A 16,668-nucleotide genomic window follows, 5' to 3' on the forward strand; every position below is an offset into this window, starting at 1 on the left:
GCTGTATTAAATGCTCCAGGTTCAGTTTTTATTGCATTGCTGTGTGTTAACCCATTCAAAATATATGCGTTTCCTTAATGCAACGCACATGCAGTAACAAGCATAATTTGAAGATTTGAAGGGACCCCAAAAACGTTGCTTCCGAGTACAGTTTGTGGTTATACACAGTGGAAGCCATATTTACTAATTGTATCATCTTCCTGCAGTACCATTATTTTTCGATGCCGTTGCTCTCCTACCCCTGTGTATCTACCATACAGGTTCCTTCTAGCTAAAAAGAATTGCCTGCACAGGGGTCCCTTTATGGGGTGAAACCAATAGCCAGAACACATACTCTAGAACGCCTAGGCTTTAGGTCATGCATCTTTCAAGCAAAAATATTTAAAATATTTGGCAACGCTGGCATGTACCTTAATTTTCGATTTAAGATTTCAAAATGTAATAGTTTTGTTTTAAGAACCTGTTTACATTCATGTGAAATTTATAATGTGGTTTCACATGCGATTCAGTGCAGTGCAATTTGAGCACATTCATTTTGCTCAAATCACACTGCATCACTGCTATAACCTTATGACAACCTAACATAGAATAGGTCCCCCTATTGCCGCCAATACAACGCTGACCCGTCGAGGCATGGACACCACTAGACTGCTAGAGGTATGCCAAGCCATGGTATTTGGCGCCAAGCTGTCATTAGCAGATTAAGTCCTGCAAGTTGTGAGGTGGTGCCTCCATGGATTGGACTTGTTTTTCCACCACATCTCACAGATGCTTGATTGGATCGAGACCTGGAGAATTTGGATGCAAAGGTAACACCTCAAACTTGGTGTGTACCTCAAACCATCTGTGAACCATTTTTGCAGTGTGGCATGGCACATTATCCTGCTGAAAGAGGCCACTAGCAGCATGAAATACCATTTCCATGAAGTGAGTACTTGGTCAGCAATAATGTTTTTATACAGGCAACATCCACATCAATGGCAGGACCCAAGGTTTCCTTGAAAAACATTACCCAAGCATCACACCGACACCTCCTCCAGGCCACCTTCTATTGCTCCATGATGCAGTTCTGATGCTCAGGTGCCCATTTTAGGTGGTTGTGGGCACAAGTCAGTATGAGCACCTCTCCTGCTACGCAGCCCCGTACCCAGCAAACTGCGATGCACATTTTTTTTTTTAAATCAGAAAAAAAAAGATCAGTTATCCTAAAGTTATACTGCCGAGCAGTATATATTTCTTAAAGAAAAAAGAAAACTTAGTCAGAGATAAAAGGAGAGAGGTCAATTTTATTGAAAACACTGTACGTCAGTCTTACAGTAGGATACGTAAGAGAAGTACACTGCTGCAGTTCGCAAAGGAATATTTATAGATGTTCTGATATATTTATTAATAGAATCCGCTGTCTGGAGCTGCCCAATTAGGAGCCTACAAGGGAAAAAAAAATACAATTAGTTTGTTCTACACAATATTTGCATCCTAAAAAGTATAAATGACTACCACACACAACTATTTTTGGAGCAGTCAATATTTCATCTACATTAGATGAGGAAGTCTATACCAAGTCATACATACGGCAATACTATACAATACACAGTCACTGTCCTGGTGCATAAATCATAAGGAACTCTAAAAAGCCTTTATTAAATTAGTTGCCATAATAACGTGGACCAATACACACGTCAAGACGACATCTGATCAAGCACCTCTCATTTAGTCATCAGTCTTGACACAATGTGTCCCTTTACTTCTTTTCAGGGTGCCATGGATCCAAAGCCGGCAGCTCCAATAAAATAAAATATTTGTACAACCAAGATTCTATAAGCTGGTACTTTGGATCCCAACTCACTATGCTATGAATTCTGTTTTTGAAATTAAGTGGGGGATCACCCGAAAAAATTTTTTTAACATTAGATTGAGGCTAATTACGGGCAGCAGAATCGGGTGTTTTTTTTAAAATCGATGCAGTACTTACCGTTTTAGAGATAGATGTTCTCCGCCGCCGCTTCGGGACTTGGCGTTCCTATTTGATTGACAGCCTTCCGACGGTCACATACAGCGCGTCACCGAACGTCGGTGCTGCTCTATATGGCGCCTGCGCACCGACGTTCGGCTACTTTCGGAAACTCGTGACGCGCTGTATGCGACGGTCGGAAGGCTGTCAATCAAATAGGAACGCCCAGTCCCGCAGCCCATACCCGGAAGCCACGGAGAACATCCATCTTTAAAACGGTAAGTACTGCATTGATTTTAAACATAACACCCGATTCTGCTTTCCGCTAGGACAGCGAGGGACTACCCACAACAGAGGTAGCGGGGAGTAAGCCAATAATAGTATGCCTCAGAGTTAACACGCTTTGAACCTTGCAGGGCAGGGGGCCCTAAAAGTTATTACTTTTTTTTAATTCCTGGAGTTGAATTAAAGTGACTAGAAGGAAAGAAGCCAAGAAACTAGCCTACATAATACTCTTGCAAAATGGCCACCATTTTTTGTAAAGGTCCATTCAGAGTTTGTTATCCAGTGCATGCAATAATCAGATTGGTGGATGTAGATCAAATGCTATTAGAATTATGATGGCTGCCAGTGCAGACTTTGCGTCCTCAAATTGTTGCCTGGCTTACCATTTAAATTCAATATTTTAAATAAATTTGTAACAAGCAGGCAGATCAGAACTTTGCTCCAACTATCCTGCTCTATATAATTGTATGGGATCAGCGACTTCGTATTAAGCTGGCCATAAATAATTTGAAGTTGAAAAAAAGTCTTAAGAAAATTCTTAGAACAATTTGAATGTCTTTTAAAAGATTTTCTTTGCTTTTTTTAACATTTGATTTTGTAATGAACGGACTTTACCAAATGAAAACCACATACACTGTTGGAAGTCTGTGCAATTTTTTTTCCCCCTCCTGGACTTTTGAATTCTCTCCTTACTGCGGTAGAAAACGAATATCCATTTTACCTCACTAATGATTAGGAAAACAAACTTCTAGAACATTCTTTCCCTAAGAATTTTTGTTTGAAATTCTACTCATCTATGGCCAGTCTTATAGTCAGAGAGGACAAACATGCAACTTGAATTTTCAAGAGGTCTGCAAAGGCTGCCCTGTATCGCTAGAATGACTGGTTTACTTTAAGAACAATAAAACCAGGAATAGAACAATAAGGCCACTTAAAGAAACAACTGTTAAGACAGCAAAGTCTATAGTCCCTGTGTGAAGGTAAGGTTATGCACACAGTGCCATGAATAAACCAGTCTCATCACCTCAGCCCTGGTGCTCTGGGTCATCTTCTTCTCAATGTTCATTGCCAACATCTGACTGCGGAAAGCAAGACTCTTCGTCTTCTCTATGACTTGTTGATAAGGTGATACGGCATTATTTCCCATTACAACATGACCCTGCGAAAGGAAGAAAAACGTTATGTACCGTTCTTGCAGTATTTATGATGGTTTATAGAAAGAACAGGCTGTTCAAACCAATCATAAATCAGAGGGCAGACACAAGGACAACCTGTGCAAGTAAGAGAGACAATAGATATAGAAAACTGTAAATCTCAACCAAACCGACTGATAAATGCTACAACACTTAAAATAAAAGAATACATAAATGACATTTCATCAGTCACTGCAAGGACTTTGTGCTGCAGGTAATTTCTAGATTAGCTTGTCTTAACATTATTACCCCAGAGTAACAATTTTCAGATCTCAGGGAGCCCCTGGTAAAATTTAGTCCATCAGGGATCATTGGGAAAATGCCCCTTACATTGGTTGTGGTAGGTCTAAAGAAAGCTACCCTTAGAAGGGTGGCCCAGAATGAAACCGTTGCAGTCATGCCATGGCGCTGTCAAGAGGGATTGGACCTGGAACTATGCAAGAACCAGTAGGTGGGAGGACAGTTAGCCACAGCTCAGGGAACCCCTAGCCAACCCTGGAGGAACCCTAGGGTTCTAAAGAACTTTGGATGAAAATGGTTGTTCTAGATGCACCAAAAATTGCCATGACCAACAAGGAACTAAAAATGCAGGTGCCAATTAATGAGGTTGTCTATATAAGTCTCAGTGACCACCAGAGAGTTTTTAACTACAGCAATTTTCTATAACTGTTGCTGCCTTTTCCTTAATGCATTTGTACACCTATGCATTCCTAAATGTACACTACTCCATGCCACTTAGAACTAAAAGTGCGTTATTCACGGGGGGGGATGAGAAAGAAAAAGAAAGATCTCTATCCGTCTCACAGAATTCAACCACAACATCTAAGAACAGGTAAGCTGCATTTTGTTTTTGGGTTTAGACATGCCTAAATCCCAAGCCTCTCTTTTCTCCAGGCTTATGTCACTTTCATCTAAAATTAAACTGTCAAAGTTCGCCTTTTTGCAGAAAAAAAATATGTATTTATCATTTTACCCAGAAGCCTGCCTTTGGCACCCACCAACAGTGGATCGCAAGTGCAATGCCAGGCTCCTGAAGACATCCTCCAGCTTTCTGCCCACATCTCCTTATAGACATTCAGTTAGATAGCTGGAAAAAGTGTCAATGGACTATAAAAGGGAACGGATCAGCACACTCAGTCCATTGAAAACTATGGACTAGGTGATTAGGAACATGTTACACCCTATATATGGATGTAACAAAACATGTTCCTACAGGAGAACTTCTCATTTAAAGCTAGTAACCACTGCCTATTCCTAGCAGCACTCCTGTTTTCCAACCATGTAGGCTGCACATTTGTCGCCTTTTAAATACAGGCCTACAAGTAGATGGTTTCTCCATTAATGTCTATAGAGGAAGGCTTTGCAACCCGCAAGCTCATAAGAGGACAGGGGCGACAACGAAAACAAGAAGCTGGTCCACATCAACGGCTGGTCTTTAATTTGTGGTAAAGCTAGCATGGGGAGGGAGAGTGGGGGCCCTGTAAAATAATAAATTGGTTCAAGGTATTTTTATCCTTTGAAAAATATCCTCAGCAAAGTAGACTAGGTTGGAGGATGACATTTAGGACATCTGTCACTTATTGAGTTCTCAAGAGACACAAGAAGAATCCAGATGCGTTCCTCCTCCCCAATGTCCACCAGCAACAACAATTACATTTTTGTGGGGATGATGAACAGTGGCAGTCAGTCACTGGACTGCTAATGAAAACATGAATGTTACTTTAGGTTGGAAATTCACTTAACCCTCATAACATTTTCTAAGGGCCAGCGGTGCAAAAGCGTCAAAAGATTTAGAACATTTTTCCGATTGGCGAACCTACATTGACGATCTAAGGTCTGCTGCCAAGGTGCAGTGGGCTCAGTTAGGACCATTAAAAAAGGAAAACTACAACTATAGAAATCTCCCAACAGAATTATTAGATGCAGAAGATTCTTGCAGTTAAAGACCCAATTCAGCTTTTCACAGGCACCTGCATGTGGATCGGAGAGGTCAGGCTCCTCAGACATCACCTCCAGCTTTCTTGGCCATACAGCTCTATGGGTTTTCAGTCTGAAAGCTGCAGGATCTCTCAATGAACTACAAGGGAGCTCAACAGCATCCTCAAAAACTATAAGCCATCTGATGTGGTGCCAGAAGGGACTTGTAGTTTTAAAAGGCAACAGTGGCTGCAGGGGCTAAGGAACACCCACCATCACGGGGAAGGGGGGTTGCTGCGTAAACATGTACAACTTAAATGTGGGTGCAACATGTTTAAAATGCGAAACTACCCCTTAAAAACGGTTTCTCTAGAGGCAGTTTAAAAGCAAAAAATTCAAGTCTGACAAACCAGGCAAAAAAAAACTAAAAAAAAAAAAAAAAAAACTTACCAACTTGGAGTCTATCTTCGCATCTAGTCTGGCATTGCGAATTAAATTGACTATCCACCTTTCAGCTTCTTCAGGGCTCATATTCAATTTATCAGCCAACATGCTGGGGAAAAAACATACGGTAAGTAAATCAACCAATAAGGCAGGAGCTCATCAATTCACGCAATATACCCAACAGCTACTTCACCACACTGCTTACTTCCTGGTCTACAGGAGCCTGGCAACTGTGCCTATGAAGCATCGATTGTGGTCGCAATGCTTTTCAGGCTCCAATGCAAAGGCGTAATATAAAGACTTTTATTTATCAATATTAATATAGAAGCACGTATTACATTTTTGAAAATGATTGACTGTGCCTTTTATGCCTTCCAAGTTCTTTGCTGGCAATACAATGGTTAACGCATACCAACCAGCTAAAATATTTGATTTAAAAATCGTAATGCCCAAGATCGTGTGGTCTACCAATACATTAAGTGCTGGTGCACACTGGATGTGGGAACCGCATGCGATTTAAACAGGAATCGTACCACATTCCTGTGGAAATCACATGCAATCCTGGAGTGATGCGATTTGAGCCATGCTGTAAGGCTCAAATCGCACCACATTCGCAAAAAAAAAAAAAAAAAAAAAAAAAAAAAAAAAAAGGGGGGGGCAGGGCGCTTTTTTTGCCGCACCAGAATCAGATAACATGGGTGTTCACACCATTCCGTTTCGATAAATTGCACTGCATTTTGCAAACCAATTTAGGGGTGTCATTAAGGCACACTGCCGGTGTTCGCATGACTGGGGTGCTTCCCCCCCCCCCCACAGTGAGGAAACGGCACAGAATTTGCTGTAAATTCCGCACTGCAACAGTATGAACTGGGCCCAATGCGTAACAAAGCTGATCAATGTAGGCACAAGTCCACAGACTCTGCCATTAGCTCCTTCCAATGTCTAATCACTGGTAAATCTCTCTACTCCCAAAGCCTTCACCTTTTATAATCCTACCTAGGTACCCCCTGCTTCCCCCTCTGATTAGAGGGCATGCCATTGCGTTGGCTCAATAGAAGACTTTACATTTCAACTGTGTGAAACCATTCCATGACTTTTCTATATTTGCCTGGAGTTATGAACCCGTCAGGATCCAGCAGACCTCTGACTGTTTACTGTGGCAGATATTCTATTAAAGGCAGTAGTTCTGCTTCTGTTCTTAGCTTTTGTCCAGACCTGCAATGCCAGAGAGAGATAATTGGTCTGGAGAAGTGTTTCTAATTAACTCAATTAGTAACATGGTAGCACGCAGCTGGGTATGCACTTTGATGTGCTTTGTCACACCGCTTGTTCCCAAAACATCACAAGGCACCCAGTGTATGAATTTTGCTCTTAAACCCACGCAAGAGGCCACATTTCCATACTGTTACCACAAGTCATCCTGACCGGCCTGCAACGCACAATATACGGCCCACTAATGTGGTTTTCCTGACAGCTAATCCTTTTTTGCCCAACTCCCAGCCTTGCACAATGTTTGATTAAGGACTGAATCTTAATATGCAAATGAGCAACCATCAAGTCATCCCCTCTGCCTTCCCTAATGCTTTATAGTTTCCTGCTTAGATTGACCTCCTCGCTGCCTAAAACAAACAGTGAGTAAGTCGCAGACTGTTCCGCAGTCACGCTAGACATGCGAGTACATAAAGTAGCGAACACAACTATGACTCACAAGGTTTACAGCCTCTATCGGGTTCCCTAGATGGATTGTTTGTCTGCATGAAAGTGATACCATGACAGAAAGAACTGAAAAGGCTGCGTAATGTTAAGTCTATGACACCGGCTAAAGGGACCTGGAAGTTTTCTGAGGATTTTCATTTACTTACACAACTTTCTACCTTAAAGCGGGGGGTCACCCTAAAAAAAAAATTCTAACATTACATCCAGCATACGAACGGCATGTACAGTATGCAGGTCTTTTTTTTTTTTTGGCCGTACATACCGATATAGTGCGATTTTCTCCCCGGGTTCCGATTCCCGCGGGACTGGGTGTTCCTATCCCTGGGTTAGATGATTGACGTGTTGTGAAAAAGTTCCCATGTCGCGTCACCAGTTTTCCGTAAATAGCCGAGCTGCGAGTTGGCGCCTGCGCAGTCAGCTCTACACGGCGGGCGCAGGCGCCGTATAGCGCCAACTCGCAGCTCGGCTATTTACGGAAAACTGGTGACGCGCCTTGTGCGACATGGGAACTTTTTCACAACACGTCAATCATCTAACCCAGGGATAGGAACGCCCAGTCCCGCGGGAATCAGAACCCGGGGAGAAAAATCACACTATATCGGTATGTACGGCGAAAAAAAAAAAAAAAAAAAAGACCTGCATACTGTAAATGTCATTCGTATGCTGGATGTAATCTTAGAATTTTTTTTTTAGGGTGAACTCCCCCTTTAAAGAGACCATGTCTCCAATTAAAAAAAAAATGGACTTGCAAGGTCTCTGAACTTGTTAGGAAACTGAGATTTCAGGTTGTTCATTCCCTAGGTACATTCCCTTACACTTGCATGTCATAGCCCTCTCTTATGCTGGCCCAGCTCCTCCACCTAGATGCATAACATTTTATGTAGCAGTCAGGGGAAGTGTTAAAGTGTTTGTTACCCCCAGCATTTCCTATTCCCGATATGTGGCTGCTGTACCATGTACTTGTATGAGAAGGTATCCTGTTCTCTATTTTGCTTCCTTTGTGTGAAATCCCCGGTGTTCCTGTCAGTTTCTCGGCTTCCTTATGTAAAAAAAACTGACCACACTAAGCAGAATACACCATGGTCAGTTCTTTAGCTGTGCTGGGAACTCCTCCTCCTCTCCAATAAGCAGTGTGCTGCCGTTTCCCCCCCCCCCCCCCCCCCCCCCCCCTTATGCAGCCAAGAACAGAGGGAATGTGATCAGTTACAGTGAGAAAAAAATGTAATCAATCTTCTGCTGATTTTGTACATTTGCCTGATAAAAATGATCGGTCTAATTTTAATGGTAGGTTTATTTTAACAGTGAGACAGAACAAGAATATTCAGAAAACGTATTTCAAAAAAGCAAACCCAATGCACTGCCCTAAATGGTAAAAGCAACGTTCACAGCAAATTATGTTACTGTATTTTGAGACTGTAGAATATCCAATGTCGAAGGCTTTTGTAGGTCACTGAAATTATCTATCTTCTGTTTCACACAGAACTGGTAGCGGTCTAGAGCAGTGGTCTCCAAACTGAGGCCCGGGGGCCAGATGCGGCCCTTTGCTTGCATTTATCTGGCCCTTGGGGCACCATTTCATTCAATGATACTAACTGTGGGGCATAATCCCTCCCAATGACAAAAATTATGGAGCGCGATTTCTACCAATGGCATCAACAATGGGGCTCGATGACACCAATGATGGAGCCCAATTATTTCCTATGACGCCAATGATGAGGCTCTATTCCTCCCAATGACATCAACAAAGGGGCACAATTGCTTCCACTGACACCAAAGAAAGGGCATTGTTTTTTCCCCACTGACATCGGGACCTGTTCTACGCCCAGTGATCACAGTCCGGCCCCCCTAAAGTCTGAAGGACCGTAAACTGGCCCTTTGTTTCAAAAGTTTGGAGACCCCTGGTCTAGAGGGAGTAAAAAGATCCAGAATGGTGGATTTAGGGTCCTTTCACACGGAGCGGACCGTTTCTGGGTCCGCCAAAGCTCAGCGGGGATCCCCGCTGAGCCGTCGGCGGATAGGGCGGTCCCCGCACACAGTGCCGGGACCGCCCTGTCTCTGCTCCGCTGTCCCCTATGGGGGATGGGATGCAGACGGACCGTCTGTCCGTTTGCATCCATTCCGTTGAACGGAAGAAAAATAAGGTTTCTTCCGTTGGGAAAAGCGGATCCCGACGGACGCGGACGCTAGCGGATGCTCCATCCGCTAACGAACGCGATCCCATAGGGATTCATTACAAGTCCGTTAACGGACTTGTAATGAACGGACGAACGGTCCGCTCGTGTGAAAGGACCCTTACTAAAACTGGAGAGAGTGTAACATCTGGTGCAGCTGTGCATGGTGGCCAATCAGCTTCTAACCTGTTCAATTAGGCTGACAAAAAAAAAAGCCTGGGAGCCGATTGGTTTCAATGCAGAGCTGCATCAGATTTTACACTCTAGTTTTAGTAAATCACCCCGATAGACTTGCACTGTGAAGAGGAGCAGTACATCACAGTCAATGCCAAATGGCCATCAGATCCTGTGTACTTTGCATGCACATTGAGAATTATTTCAGAAATTAGGATTATACAAATTTGTCATTCTAAAACAAAATTTATATGCAATTTAAAATACATTTTTATTCACCTGTGTTGACAAACTAACCAACAAGCTACTTAAGTCAACAACTGGCATGTAGAAGCATCCACATTCATACATATAAATGGCAAACTTCCCAGAGCAGCAGCGATTCCAGACTTCATTAAAATATGACCCCCTTGATAAAGCCAGTAAATATCACCTTATAACAAAATACCCCTTCATACACAGAAAATATTACCCTAAATTCCATGTATAAATCATTTAACCACTTCAATACCGGGCACTTTCACCCCCTTCCTGCCCAAGCCAAATTTTCAGCTTTCAGTGCGGTCACATTTTGAATGACAATTGCGTGGTCATGCAACACTGTACCCACTAGGGCAGGGGGTGTCAAACTATTTCATTGTGGGCCGCATCAGCATTATGATTGCCCTCAAAAGGGACGGTTGTATCTGTAAGATTAGATGTTCAGCGCATCCCCTCCCCTTACATTAGATGTCAAGAGCCACCCCACCATCAGAAGTCGAGTCCCCCACTCTCCCTAACATCACAGTGCACCCCCCTTTACTTATGCTGCTGCTAGGAAGAAGCTGGATGCATTGCTTGAAAGCAGAAAGTAAGGGTCTGGAGGAGGACTGGAGCTCTCCTGCAGCTGCAGGGGAAATGAGGGCCACATGAAATGGCCTGGAGGGCTGGATTCGGCCCGCGGGCCTTGTGTTTGACACCTGTGCACTAAGAAGAAGAGGGGGGGTCACCGTGATTGGCAATTCTAAGGCCCCTTTCACACTAGGGCAGGAGGTGCGGTGGTGGTAAAGCGTCGCTATTTTTAGCGGCACTTTACCGCAAATTTTGCGGTGCTATTTGGCGGTTTTACCCCCGCTAGCGGCTGAAAAGGGGTTAAAAACCACCACAAAGCGCCTCTGAAGAGGCGCTTTTGCCAGTGATATAGCCACGGTGTCCCATTGCTTTCAATGAGCAGGGGAGGTATACACACCACTTCTTCACCGCTCCAAAGATGCGGCCAGCAGGACTTTCTTTTCCATCCTGCCAGCACACCGCTCCACTGGAGAATCAGCAGCGGCTGTTTCAGGTCGGTTTGCAGGAGCTTTTTTTAGCGCAATAGCGCCTGCAAACCGCCCCGGTGTGAAAGGGGGCCAAGAGAAAATGGTGTTATCCTTCTGGATTGGCCAAGTATGAATCACATGGTGGCTGAAAAAAAAAAAAAAATTATTTTAACTGTTTAGCAGTTTCTTTGGAGTTCAGTTGTAAAAGGAGCACATTGTACCAAGACTCTAGATAAGCAAAAAAAAAACACACAACGTGAACTTGCTGTCTGAAACCTGTACAAATTAGGGTGAAAACCAGCATGGAAGAAATCGATCACACAAGTAGTGATCGGTCCATTTGGCTCATCACAGAAGAGTAAATCTAATTGATTTTACAAGCTTAGCCTCACTGCAATCCCTCTGAAGACTTTAAATGATGCAACCAGTAAGGTTTTAATAAAGGTATGTGTCACTTAAACAAGTGGAATAATCAGATTTGATTTGTGTTGCACAATGGTACATTCTGATGGCTTATTTCTGTCTCATCCAGTAACACCTAGAAAATGAGAACCATCACTGGGATACTGAGTTATGCGGGGAGGTCATCAGGAGACCCGACAAGTCATCGCATTAATACGAGAGGGGGCAGCTCGCGGTTAGGCTCACATTAATCTAAAATGGATTACAGGCTTCATCGTTGTATTGCCGTTGTAATGGACTGTGCGTGAAATGTGTCTTGACTCTATACTGAAGCTGCAAAGCCTTACATCTTCCCTGGAACCACTTAGCCATGCCAACAAGTTTGGGGAGGCACCAACGGACTAAATTCAAAAAGAAAACCTCAAACGTCATTACATCTGCTGCCTTACAAATGGTATAGAAGAAAAAAGGATGTCATTACTGGATGGAAAAGGTTATTTTAAGCAAAACTGAATTTTTGCTTTAAGAAAAAACAAAACAACAAACATACTCTTGCACGCCGAGCAACCCATTGGCCATCTACATATCCCTCATGGACTGCAGTGGCATTATCACCCTTACTTCTGACCCCCACAACGTAGAACTCCAGATGGGGCAGAGAAGTGTCAGCTTTTGCTGCATTTTCTATAATGTAAATAAAAATTCAGCAGGGACGGCAACTTATAGATACCAAAAACGTGCACTGAACCGTGGAGCTTAGTGCAGGGGGACAATGTTATTCACTGGACAAAGTAACACACATGTACAATATAAATCATCACTGGCCACACAATGACCAAAGAAAGGACACACTGGGGAAGGTGAAGAGGCAACAAAGGAGCACAGACCTGCCAGTGTTGGAGACAAGCAGACCGAAAAGTAGGTGCCCACTTGTCAAAGTATGCCTTACATACTTGCACATTATGGGACATTTTCCTGCAGCCCCCATATTTCCTTTATAAACAAAGTATTGATAAGATAGTAGAGAGAAGGAGCAGTGGGTGGGAGGCCTGTCCTGCCACATCAGGGTTTATATGTGGCAATTTTTACAGAGCAACAACTGCAGGCAGGTGAGGCATCATTGTTACGTTAAAGCTCCGGGTCCTCCGGTTTCCTCCCACACTCCAAAGACATGCCGGGAGGTTAATTGACCCTAGTATATGAAGGAGAGTTAGTGACCTTAGACTGTAAGCTCCTTGAGGACAGGGACCAATGTGAATGCACAATGTATATGTAAAGCGCTGCATAAATTGACGGCGCTATACAAGTACCTCAAATAATAATAAAGCAGAATTAAACTCGCAAACAAAATGTAATGGCTATTAAAAGTAAAAAAAAAGTACAGTATTTATGGTGACCTCCTTAGTTGTTATTGCAGTGTTAGGCTGGCATACTTGGTTGAATTCGGTACAAATTTTATTTTCAAAAAATTTGTGTGTTGTGATCCAATAGCGCCACCATCGATTTTTGAAATTCGACCATTTAAGCCTTCCGTTTCACCTCATGTGCATTCCTTTCATTGGTTAGTTTTTCAAAAAAAATTCCAACATGTCCGCATGAAAATTGGCTGCTGCTGTATCCCACTAAATGGTGTGAAACTCAAAACAAAAGAATTTCGAAAGAAAATTTGTTCGGAATTCAATCGGATAAATTCACCTTTTGACATCAAAAAATAATAAATGCACACTTTTTTGCAGTAAAAAATGTGCATTTATAATTTTTTGTTGCAGGAGCCTGTAAGACCCCTTTCACACTGGGGATGTTTGCAGGCGCTATTTCGCTAAATATAGCGCCTGCAAACCGACATTAAACTGCGGCTGCTGTTTCTTCAGTGTGAAAGCCTGAGGGCTTTCACACTGGAGCAGTGCGCTAGCAGGACCGCTCCAAAAGTCCTGCTAGCGGCATTTTTGGAGCAGTGCGAGGAGCGGTGTGTTTACCGCTCCTTCCTATTGAAAGCAATGGAAAACTGTGGCTATACCACTGGCAATGTGCCTCTGCAAAGGTTGCATTGCGGGCGGTATTAACCCTTTTCGGACACTAGCGGGGCTTAAAACGGCACCGCTAGCGATCGAATACCGCCGCAATTCCGGCAGTATAGCGCCGCTATACCGCCACCGCATCTCCCGCCCCAGTGAGAAATGGGTCTTAAAAGCATTGCACCAGGAAGCAGCAGATCACCGATGCCATGCAGAGCTCCTGCAGACCTGTCAACGTATCTGCTTGCTCGTAGAAGCCGATAAAGGGATCAATGAACTACCACAGTGATCAGTGCTAAATAATATGCACTGTCACTGTACTGACAGGGAAAGGGTTAACATCAGGGGCAATCAAAGGGTTAAATGTGTTCCCTGGGAGTGCTTGTACTGTAAGAAGACATATCCGTGTTCCTGCTTAGCAGAAACACAAGATCTCTGTCTTCTGTCACAGAACGATTGTCTGCCTGGTTTACATAGGCAGACCATCGTTCTATCTGCCTCTGGAACGATCGGCTGGTCCTGGCGGACTTCAGGTCCACCAGACCTGCTGATGGGCTCCTGCCATATCCCAGACCCAGGTAAAAAAAAAAAAAAAAAAAACACAACTCATGTCTAGGTATGCGATTTTCACACTACAGAGCCGCCCTGCCGCAGTATATATATGTGGGGTAGCCCTTAAGCAGTTAAAGTATTTCTTCCCCCCCATGCAACTATTCAGATGCACTTTACATTTAGTGATTTAAACAAGATGCTGGCATAATGGCACCACAGTGAATGTCAGTTGGTACAGAGCATCAGGATACCAGAAGGCAGCTACAAAGCATGTACTGATTATCCATCCACAAATACATATATACAACAAATCCTCATAAAAGTATTTTTGTTTCTGCTGCTACTAGAACAAGTAAATAGCAGTTCCTAGAAAAAGATTTGCCAACATGCCAATTAACCTTAAAATCACTATATAATTAACATTTCTAAGCTCTGCACGACACCAGTACTCACGATACAAGACAACATTCATGATATGGCCAGATATGACTAGGCGTCATAAAAAGGAAAAAAATAAAATAGGGATTCCACCATCGGTGATTCAAAAAGCTTAATACATAAAATATGTTTTTAACTACAAGCTATAAATACTTCAGGAACAACAAAAGGTACTGGTGATTTCTGATTATTAAAATAATGAAAGGCCAGGCATGTTCAAAGCACAATGTGCAACCAGATGTGAAGATACTTGCATGTAATGGATACTGCCGTAAACACTCATCAAAAGATAACTGGAGGCCAAAACATACAGTAGATAAAAAATGGCTGACTAGGGCAAGAGGAGCAGTCCTTGCCTCTACAGCCCAATACCATCTATCCAAATCCTGCACGCCAATATATTCCTCCAAAAAGTTTTCTGCTATCCACCGCCTCAGATATCCAAACACAAAAAGGGGAAGGACAGCAAACACCACATGGTCTATAGACCTTCATACAATTGCAACCCAGCGGGCTAAAAAAAAAAAAATGAAGAGCTCACGTCGGAGCTACTGTACCAACACAACAATTCGATGTCAGTGCCACCCCCCCGAGCTATTGTGTTCTTACAGGGGGGGGGGGGGGGCGAGAGTGCGCCTAATCGGCAGACCTTTTTCGGTCATGCACCTTTCGGCAGAATGGCCAGCTTCTCTCAGGCTGAACGTCGTCCGCTTTCTACTGAACCGGCCGATGCCACCCGATATTCAGCCTGTGTCTTTCACCCTTTAGTGTCCTTTTAGCTGCAAATAATTCCACACAACCCAGAGCATGTGCTCTTTTTTGGAACACCCAACTTCCAAGGGCACGGGTGTCATTTATTCAACAAATTCTTCCCAATATGCCTTTCACCATCTTACAAAGACTCAAATCGAGCCACATACGAAGTCTCTTTACAGCTTTCAGATTCTTGTAATCTCAGGGCACTGGGTATTTTGTTATGCACTGGGGTGGAAAAGGCTGTCAAGCAGAGTGACATGAGGCAGAGAGGTCCCTGGGTAGAAGACAGCATTTTTACTTACATGCAACGGTAGATGTACAGGAACCTCCAGAGAACAGCAACAGCGAAAAAAAAACTAAAAAAAATGCAGACATCACCTGATACTCTTGGGTTCAACAATCTAACCCATTCTATAGCTGCCCGCATTACAGTCACACAATCCAGCCATTTTCAGCCAGGATCAGGTGACCATCTCATATCTACAAGGTGAGGCAAGCCCTTCCCCAGTAACCTGCTCTCTGGGGAAAAGGGCCGATCAGACACATTGAATAATCACGACTTAAGCATCCTCCTCTGCAATGGTGTAGCCTGCCTGCCCAACTTACAGAACGCTATAGAACTATGGGCACCAATGACAAAGTTAGAGAAAGATGAAGTATTTCATCCTCAAATGCATTCTTTCGGTACTTTCAGAATTTAAAACAGATTTCACTCAAAAAGTACAAATACTAATCTCACAGGAGCACGGCCCTTCTAACCCTCTGGTTTTGAATTGTACTGTTGGTGTATTGTCTCCCTTTATATTGTAAAGTGAGGTGCAAACTGCTGGTGAAATATAAATCTTTTATAATACAAGTCATATTGTATAAGAAATTTCAATGATTTTAGCAGATGGATAATTAGTGACCACATAGGTAAGCAGATTACCAACTGCAGAAGAGAGGGGTAGTAAGAACTTTGCCCATCCTCTTAAATCATGACCCCACATGGCACACAATCCTCCCTCCGAGTGGCACCAATATTAAAAAATATGTTCCCTTCTTTACACGAAGACCAAAACAAGTAGCCTCTGATAAAAAAAATGTTTCCAACTTACTGAGTGTGGGATACCAATCGCCCACCACAGACCACACTCAATCTGAGTACGAATCTATGGCTTGGAACTATTCATCTTTACTGTTCTTCAGGTGGAACATTAGTGAAAAAAATATGCTAGCAGACAGCAGAAAACACTTATCTTATATCCTAGAAAATTGTATTTCCTAGTGTAAACTGTGTGTGGTGAATGCCCTAGTCCAGGGGTGTCCAAACTTTTTTCAAAGAGGGCCAGATTTGATGAAGTGAACATGCGCGAG

The 16,668-nt window shown here is 43.1% G+C and overlaps 1 protein-coding gene across 1 annotated transcript in view; it reads right to left on the bottom strand.

Annotated features, from left to right (window-relative positions):
- Nucleotides 1-1,266: 1,266 nt before the first annotated feature.
- EIF3E (eukaryotic translation initiation factor 3 subunit E) overlaps nt 1,267-16,668 on the bottom strand; it is a 61,844-nt gene continuing 46,442 nt past the window's right edge. The window contains exons 11-13 of the mRNA XM_040354852.1: nt 5,797-5,899; nt 3,261-3,395; nt 1,267-1,425 (exon numbers count right to left, since the gene is read on the bottom strand). Coding sequence (XP_040210786.1) covers nt 1,387-1,425; nt 3,261-3,395; nt 5,797-5,899 — 277 coding nt within the window. The 3' untranslated portion in view covers nt 1,267-1,386. The remainder of the gene's footprint in view (nt 1,426-3,260; nt 3,396-5,796; nt 5,900-16,668) is intronic.

The sequence above is a fragment of the Rana temporaria genome, chromosome 5 (assembly GCF_905171775.1).
Source record: "Rana temporaria chromosome 5, aRanTem1.1, whole genome shotgun sequence".
NCBI classification, from domain to species: domain Eukaryota; kingdom Metazoa; phylum Chordata; class Amphibia; order Anura; family Ranidae; genus Rana; species Rana temporaria.